General features: G+C 46.2%; 1 protein-coding gene across 3 annotated transcripts in view; it reads left to right on the top strand.

The window, feature by feature from the left end:
• The first annotated feature begins 930 nt into the window (after positions 1 to 930).
• The window catches only part of FGD3 (FYVE, RhoGEF and PH domain containing 3), a 97,717-nt gene continuing 89,564 nt past the window's right edge, over positions 931 to 9,083 (top strand). For all 3 annotated transcript variants that reach the window (XM_041399602.1, XM_041399600.1, XM_041399599.1), the window contains exon 1: positions 931 to 1,221. In XM_041399602.1, coding sequence (XP_041255536.1) covers positions 1,086 to 1,221 — 136 coding nt within the window. In that variant the 5' untranslated portion in view covers positions 931 to 1,085. The remainder of the gene's footprint in view (positions 1,222 to 9,083) is intronic.

Below are 9,083 nucleotides of genomic sequence, written 5' to 3'. Positions count from 1 at the left end.
TCCTGAAGGTAAATGCCTTTGTGAAGACCATTTTACATGTCTTTTGCTTTCAGAGATAGATTGCTTGATAGGTACTTTTGTTTTTCTCTGTATTATTTACTCCTTGAGATGAGAAGCTGGGAAATCTCAGAAAGCTCTCCTTTAAAAATGTGCCTCACCTGAAGCTCCACCTCCTCTGTGGAAGGAGCACTTCACCAGGGCTACAAAAGAGAGCATCACTCTCCAACTGTGCTGCAATCAATCCCTCCTACCTACAGCATCCTACTCCCTGTCCAGGCACAGAGTAGCGAGTCAGGTGGGCCTTTGGTTGACTATTTAAGAAGCTCTTGTTTTTTGGAACGGTTCTGGGAGCTGGGAAGAGGCTGGCAGGGTTTGGTCCCCTCAGACAAAATTCGTATCTGAATTGATCTCTGATGCACACATGGAAGAACAGGTCAGCCAGAGAAGCCATGCACAACCCGGGGTCTCTCCTGGGCCTCGGCATGTGTCCCACAGCCTCCCCCAGCAGCTGCACCGAGAAGCTTTTGGCTCCAAGGGCAACAGCCGGCGTAGAGCCTGTAGCCCTTAGGTTTCCCTTTCTATTCCTTGTGACGTGATTTTGAGCTTCGCCACGGGTTCGTCCACTTTCTTACCTAAGGGACTCATAAACACCTTCCCTGTGGCATGCGAACGATGAGGAGCTTGCTCCTGCATCCCGGAGCTCACCGGTTCGCTTGTGGGGGGAGCGGGATGCCCCCGGTTAGCCCAGGACGGGACTGGCTCAGCGGGAGCTCCTCGCAGAGCTGCCCAGGGGCCACGCAAGCGGCCGGCGTTGCTTCCCCAGGGTCGGGCGGGAAGGGGGCAGGAAAGGGTGTTTTCTCCCCTCCCCTTGGCCCCCGCTCCCGGCCTTAGGGAGGGGCCAGCCCCGGCGGTGCGCCCTTTCCCCGCCGCTGTCCCCGGGCCGGGCGCAGCACCTGGTCCCCTGGCAGCCGGGGCGGCCCCTCCGGCGTGTCCCGTTGCCGCTCGGGTCGGGCCGGGGCGGGGGCGCATCCCGCCTCCGCCGCCTTCAGGGGCGCCGCGTCTCGCTGGCCGCGCCTCATGGCGCGATGCAGCTGCAGTGGGAGGGAGAGGAAACCCACCCCCCTCGCCCGGCGGCCGCCTTTGTAACAGCCCGGCCCAGCTCGGCGCGCAGCGGCTCGGGGAGCGCCGGAGCGCCGCGGCGGGAGCAGATGGAGCCGGAGGGTAAGGCTACGCCCAGCCCCCAGCGCCCCGGCCGCGATTTCGAGGGAGCCCCGCTCTGGCCCGCCGAGCTCTCGGTGGAGGCTGCGGCGGCCGCGGGGAGCCGGGCCGGGAGCGAGGCGGCGCAGCGGTTCCGGCGGGCCGCGGGGGTCTCTGCGGCGCGGGCGGGGAGGCTTGTTCCCGGGCCGGCCCCGCTCCAGGTGTGCGGGCCCCCCGCCGCCGCCGCCTCCCTTCCCTGCCCTCCCCTCGCCGGCTGGCGGGCGGGCGCGGTCCCGCCGGCTCTGCTGGCGCCAGGGCCCCGCTCCGCCCGCGCCCTCGGCGGGGAGCCCGGGGTCGGGCCGCGGGGAGGCGGGGGCCCAGCGGAGCAGCTCGCATGGACGCGGGGGCGCGCTCGACCAACTTTCTTTCTTTAATTGATTTTTTTTCTTTTCGTTCCCTGCCCCCGCGAGCGGCTGGCGCGGTTCTGATGCAAACCCGTGGCCCGGGGGGCCGGCCCGCCCTGCCCTCCCCAGGTTGGACACTGGGCAGCGGGCTGGCTGCCCTACCCACAGCCGCCCAGCGCCAGCTGCGGGCTCACCCCGAGCTGCCCCGCACACACACCCTGGAGCCGGCGTCCCTGTGCAGCTCACAATGGCCAGAGAATCCATGTTTGAGTAAATGCAGCACTGAGCTGTCTAAACATGTTTTTAGTTCTCCTAAAACCACACAAAATCAGTTCTGTTAAACATTCATTTCATTAAGACTGCTATTAACTGTAGAGATCAAATTTATTTCCTGCCAATCCATATTTCACAGGCACTTATGAAATGCTGAGGGTTTTTTTCCCTCTCTCCTTTTTAAATACCTTTTGGAACTGTTAGTACTCTAAACATAAACCATTTCCAGTTGCAAATTGGAAATCTCGGAACCATAATGATCTGTTATGTTTAGTTGGCTGTCTCTGTAAAACCAGCATTCTCATGGAAAAACAAAACAAAACAACCCCAAAAAACAGAATCAAGAAAGGAAGGGGGCAAAAAAGCCCAAAAACCCTTTATGAGATTTATGTTTAGAAAACTGGCCGCATGCATCGTAGCTGTTTTTTAAACCTCAGTACCTATGTCACATTTTCCGTTCCAAATATTAGGAGTGATGTAACTATGTTAAAAGGATATACTCTACTTTCCATTGCAAGCTTTAGGGAATTTTAACACAAAGGAAAATAGCTCCACAACATAAAAGAATCTTGCAGTGCCTGATACACAGCGGCACCAAGGAATGGGAGAGACTATTGGCAATTGTTAATGACCAGAATTGGTTTTGTTGAGAAGCATGCAGAATGGAAAGGGGTTATGTATGGCAACAAATACATCAAAAAAAGGATTCTTGCATTCTTTAGAAGAAGTTTGTCTTTCAGAGAAAGCTGTTTTTCACGATGCTAGGAGGATGTTTTAGAGTTCATACTCTGTTTAGCAGAGCTCTGTTTATAATATCCCTTGAAATAAGCAAGCTGGGTTATTCCTGATTTAGCTCATTTGTGACCCCATTGGTTATGTTGTAAGTGTTCTTACCTTAATAATGCTAAAGAAAAATTATAAAAATGAAATTGAGTTTGAAGGAACTCCTTTTAAAGAAATAAATTCTTGTTTTTAAAAAGTGGAAGTTTTCTGCCCTGCTTTTACTACAAAAGCTGGATCAACCTAGGAAAGATTATGGTGAGTTGCAGAGCTGCTGAAGTTCCCCACCTGCCCTGGATCCAGAGATAGTCAGGCAATCTGACTTCTGGCACTTCCTGAACTCTTTGCGTACCAATCTTCAGTACATTAATTTTTAGAGGCTGGTCCTCCCATACGGTTTGGAGCCTGCAGGAGCTGAAATGCCCATGTTATCAGCCTCCTGCTCTGTCAGTGAAAGAGCCAGGGCTCTCATGTCAGTTGTTTGTAGATTGCAGCACAAGCAGTACGTAATTGCAATGTCACTTGCTTGTAGATTAGTGCAATATGTGTCCTTCTGTATGTGTGTGTTTGTAATTTTCTTGAGTGTGGTGCATCTCACTGAAGAGCATCAACCAGTGAGCTTTACTCCTCTTTTCAGAGTCAGGGGACTCAGATTGTGGTGATATAAGGGAAATATGTAGAGCTTGCTTGCTCTTGTGGCTCTGATCTGATGTGCCCTACTTGCATAGTCCTGGCTGTAATCATTCTTGAATGGAGCTGGAATTGCTGTTGTTCAGTCACATTTGGCACAGCTTTCTGCATTTAAATGTCTAAAGCTCTTGCTGAAAGTGGAGCCAGGACTTTCTCTTTCCGGAGGGCCTTTGCCTCTTGCCGACTGTGCAGATCTGAGCCTGTCAGGTATCTTCCACAGAAGTAGGGAAGATGGAGTTGATACTGCGTTGCCCTTTCCTTAAGGAAATCCAGTGTTGTGTACTAACGCTACAGAAATACTGACCAACAGAATTCTTGTGGGTGTCTACCCAACTCCCAACATTGGCTGAGGTGACAATGTAGGACAAGATCGGGACTGCAGAGTGTATTTGGTCTTGGAGTGTCTCAGAAGTGCAAGAGAGAATATTACATTCAAAACACTAAAAGCAGTAGATTCATAGTGATGATGGTCCCCATGGCTTTTTGAGTGGGATGAGCTTCTGTAGTGATCCAGAATGAGGAAGACTGCCTTAGGTCAGTGGTAGTGGAAGTGGGATGTTGAAACCTTGTGACACCAGGAGCGACAGGCTTGGGAAGTCAGAATCCCAGGTGATGATTTTTCAGTTGTGCATTGTTTGCACTGCAGTGTTTTCAAGACAGTTTTTGTTACTGGGTTTTTGAAAGTATTCCAATGATTTTATACTCAGAGTTCCCTGATCAGGTTCAACGTGTTTGGTTTTGAGGAAGCTTTGTTCTCAAACAAGCTATGTGAGGTAGAGTGGTGTGGGCAGTGCTACTCTCTGAAATATGACCTAAAGACCAACTATTTCCTACTGGTTTTCAATAAAAAATGTACAGCTAACTTCTTCAGGAAGTTTTGGGAGCAGCCCTATCTTCCCATGTGTCTGTAAGCTTAAAAAACACTGAATGTTCCTAACTGAAGTGTGTCTGTTCCTGCTGACCGAGCTCAATAATTATAGATGCATGGGTTTTTTTGCAGATTGTCTAGTCATTTTTTTAGGGATCTTGATAAGATTATTGGAGATCAATAATGGTCCTGCTTTGGTCAGTGAGTGTGACCAAGAGGTCTGTGTGAGAATTGAAAGGGCAGGGAGTGTACATGCAGCAATGATGTGATTAATGCTTTATTCCTCTGACTGCGCACTGGTTTCTACTAAAGCGATGAACTTCTGAAATGCTTTTGAGTAAGATTAATTTTCTTCTTCAAACTGTTTTGTTGAAATTTACATTTTAATTTTTAAATTTAAATTTTTCATTTACCAAAAACTCAATTTGAAACCAAAAGAGGTGACTGGTAAAACCTAAGTAATTAATATTTCTAGCTCCCTGGATACAGGTATTGTGTTAGACATTTGAACCATTGATTGTGTAGATGTTAGCTTGTTTGAGTTGAGTGAACAGTGGCAGGTCAAAATCAGTAATAACTACTGTAGTATCCATTTGTATTGTCATTATCAGATTTTAATGTGAAATTTGATGTTTCACTTGAGAGACTGCAATGACTTGCGATTCTTACACAGTGATGAATATTGATACTCTTGAAAATATGTGTCTTGTTCCAAATACTCTGACCTAGCTGAAAGTTCCTTTTAAGTAAAAAATAATGTGACTTCATATATTCCTCAGATGGGGGAACAGAGCATATGACATAACCTGAGCTAGGATGGACTTGGACATGAGTGAGAGAGAGGAGGGGGAAAGTAGGAGGGAGCATCATTGAAGTCCTTTCCATGATGTGACTGCTCTTGAGCCATGCTGCATACCCATCATCAGCTCTCAGGGCTCCGATTTTTTTTGTCTTCTGCCAACCTGTTTGAACACCCTGTTGAGAGCTGAGCCTGGCACCCTCAAGCACATGACCCCAGGCCTCCATGGTGAAAATCCATGTGAAATTGAAAATAGATGTCTGCAGCTCAGTGTTGCTTTCTCTGGAGCACTTGGGAGGCAGTCAAGTCACAGCATGGAACTTTGGCTGGTTTGGAGGTTATGAGTCGTGAAATTTGAGACGCCTTTGTTGGTGGAACAATAGTGAGGTATACTGGAAAGTACTTCCAGGAGAAGCACTTTTTTCCCTCTCCCTCTTGTCTACCCCCTCCCATTCACAGCCAGCTCCTAAAAGCAAGGGTTGTTATAACTTGATTTACATTTTACACTTTGCAGCATTTTAAAATTTTGTGGGTCTCTGGATTTTATTTCACAGTTTGTGGCTGCTCATTCTATCTGTACTGACTATAGTTAAGAGTTCCTGATATTACAATACCGAGTGTTTGCTTTACCTGGGTACCCAGTGAGTGCTGTGCCAGCCTGTGCAGAGAAGATGTGCTGGTACAGGGTGTCCCTGCTGGCGATGCCAATGGGAGTGATAGCCTCATGCTCATCTCCACTCCCTTGGTGGTGTGGCCATTAATTTTTCTGGCAGTGGTCACCATGTCCTTCTGTGAGAAATACCCAGTTCTGCAGTTGTGGTGGGGCTTCTCAGGGTTAACTTGTTGAGTGTAAGTGGCATTATTTAAAGCACATTACCTCTGTAGTTCCTGACCACTACCTCACAAAATGCTGTTCTCCCTGCCTTTTCTTCTGGTTTTACTGACTTCTGTTACTTTTTGTGTTGTTCTGTGAAACAGTTTATTGGTATTACCTACTTCCTTGTTTTCTGGGTTGCACTTTTCTTGCTATTTGTCTGGGGTTAAGACCCTTGTGTGGGACACAAAGCCAATGATTTAACTGCTGTGGGAGGGCTAGGTGAAGAATTGAGGTGGAAGGCTGAGAAGCTGAGGTTGTTGCCATAGCATAATCTCAGTCATGCCATACAAGACTCCCTGCAGGATCCTTGTGGGGCTCATCAACTCCTCATGTATAGTCCTTCCATTAACAGAGGGACTGTGAAGCCAGGCTGTTTGAATAACCTTTCAGGTATGGGCATGATACTTTTGTCCTTCAGTCTTTCTTTTCTCCCTCTTAGTATAATTAATTTTGTGGTTATGGACTCTAAAAACCAACAGCTCTTCCACAGATAACTGTCAGCATAAAAAAGTTGCAGGAGTGCTAAAATTGGATTTTTCTCCTTTGTTGAGGAGGTTGGTAGTGCTTGAATGATGTAATGTGTATTAATGGTAGCGCTAGTAAATTTGGCTTCACTGTCACATGGCATCCCCAAGAGGCATTGCTGATCCCTCTCTGTGCTCGTGGTTAGGGACCAACAGCCTGAGAAGGATGTTTTGTGTCTCAAAGAAATATGTCACGTGTTACCAGCTTTGGTGTCTTAAATGCTGGTGACTTTTTAGAGAGCTTAGAGTTACTGGAGGCAAGAATAACCGTTTCTAAATTTTAAAATTTCATAGGCCTCTAGAGTACATTTAAATGTGCTGGAAATATTGATAGCTATTCAGAGGGCATTCTTGAGGTTGGGTCAGAAGCAGTCATTGAGCAGTGAATAGAGTCATGTAGAATTAATGGTCTTCAAATCTCTTGATTTTTTTTTTTTTTTCTAGTCATAGTAAAAAAGCATATTTTGGGATGACAGAACCTTCAAGGTGCTAGCAGAGACAGAGCAGACCACTGGCCATTGCTGTGAGAGGTGAGCTTTGAAAAGTTTTAGGTCCTCACTCATTTCAGCATGGCCATAAGGAATTACTTTACTGTAATTGCATTTTAAAATCCTGAAATGTCCCCTTTTGAAAGATTGTTCTAGTTCTTTATTTCTTCTTTATTATCGAACTTGATCCTGCCTCACAGAAATTCTTTTGTTTAATGACTAATCAAGGAGAGAGCATTTTTATGCTGGACTATTGAATGAATCAATTACATATGCAATTTGTCATTTTTCTCTGTTGAAGCATTTTGAGTAATCTCCACTGAAGTACACAGAAACACTGCTAAAAGTGTAGTACCTTTACAGGTAAGTTTTGGTACTCATTGAGCTGGTTAATTAATGTGGATGGCTAAAACACTAATAGAGAGTCCAAAGCTGACACTGGTTAGATGTCAGCCTGTTTTTGGAAGCCCAACCTCCTTGGGATGGAGCATTTGGATACAGTGTGTGCAAACAGCATACACATCTCTACATGGCATCATGGCAATCTGGATGGAGATTTTTGGAGGATACCAGTCTTCATGTTAAAGGATCTAATTTCTAAAAGTCTGATGAACCCAGCAGTCCCAGTATGTTTTGAAAGACAGGGTGACATCTAAATATCACTTGGATGTTGGAGGATTCTCCTCTTAATTTTATACTTCTGAAAAACAGGCAGGTGTCTAACTATAATGAAGGAATTTAACACTGGGCTCTAGTTTTCTTAAACTCTTGACCTCTTTTTATTCTTTCTTCTTGGGCTTGCAGGCTCTGAGCAGAAATTCTGTATTGGTAATTTAACCCTGAGCAAATATGTACATTCATGAGATTCTTGCTACTTCAGTAATCATTTTGAGCCTTGAGGTTGGAACAGGGTGAAAGTTAATGTACCAAACACTGGGGCAAGGAACTGTGAAAGGAAGAACAAAGAAGCCTCCAAACATGGGTTTACCATGTTTGATATGAATCACTTGCTAAGTGTAATTTGGTTGTTACTTCCAGAATGAGATCTACAGAGATACTGTGTTTTCTGCCACTGGCCCTATATGTCTGATGGGGGCTTGTGATTTGAATTTCACCCACAGCTTTAAGAAGCTGAATAAAACTGTTTGTGTAAAAACTGAAGGGAATGAAGAAGTAGAATAGAAGAATGAGATAGAAAAGAAGGAAAAAGTGAGTACACTGCAAAAAAATCTCATAGGGGTGTAGGAAGAGATTTTGAAGAAAGAAGGTTTTAAAGTCAAAATTAATAAGTAATCTGAATTTTGTAAAAAAGGAAACCTGTACAAAACGCTCTGGGAGATTAACCTGTGGGCACTGCAGAAGTAAGGGAAAAGTTCTCCAGGGTAACACCAACAGTGAGCCGAATAGATGCGGTACAGGAAGGAGTGATCTCTCTGCAGACCAGTGAATGAAAATACCACCAGATCTCAGCTTCCTGTGGGTTTGGTTTTTTTCCCTAGATTTTGCTGTTTCAATCCAGCATCATGCCCTGTGCTGGCTGCAGTGTTTCTGGGAAAGACAGGGGATGAGAGTGTATTCAGTTCTCAAACCTTTGGGGGAGAAATACGCGAAGTTCCTCATGGAGGCTCTTGGTAGAGGATGGAGCTTCCTCATACGAGCCCACCTTGGCTACACCTTTTGAAATGTGTTTGGAGCCCCAGGGATTTGGTAGTGGTGTCAACCACTGCAGCTCCATGCTGCTGCTGGTGAGGTGCACACAGCTGCAGGGCTGTGTGCCAGCTGCATGGGATAGCTGAACACATAACCCAGTGCAAGCTGGGCATTGTATTCCTTCTTAAATTGGATGGAAAAGGGGATTGTGCTCCCATAGGTAAAACTGTGCCGTTGGTTGATGTGATTGTACTGGAGCTGTGACTGAACCTACGAAAACTGACAGTGATTAAGGCCCAGCTCCCAGGCTGTAGTAGTGTACATCTTGGAACTCTTAGGGATTTGTATTGAAGTAACATATATAGTTTTTCTAATTTTTTTTCTTCCCATTTTTTCCTTGTTTGTTGAATATCTGCACAGCCCCTGACTGGGGGTAGATGAATTTTGCCTGGAGGAAACTTCAGCCTTTCCTATTTCCTTTTGGACTGAGGTGTGCCACTTCTGTGAATTGCTCTTACTGGCTGTGGGAGTCA

The sequence above is a fragment of the Onychostruthus taczanowskii genome, unplaced genomic scaffold, assembly GCF_017590055.1.
Source record: "Onychostruthus taczanowskii isolate IOZ18803 unplaced genomic scaffold, ASM1759005v1 scaffold166, whole genome shotgun sequence".
Taxonomy (NCBI): Eukaryota; Metazoa; Chordata; class Aves; order Passeriformes; family Passeridae; genus Onychostruthus; species Onychostruthus taczanowskii.
This window is presented reverse-complemented; position numbering and strand designations above follow the sequence as displayed.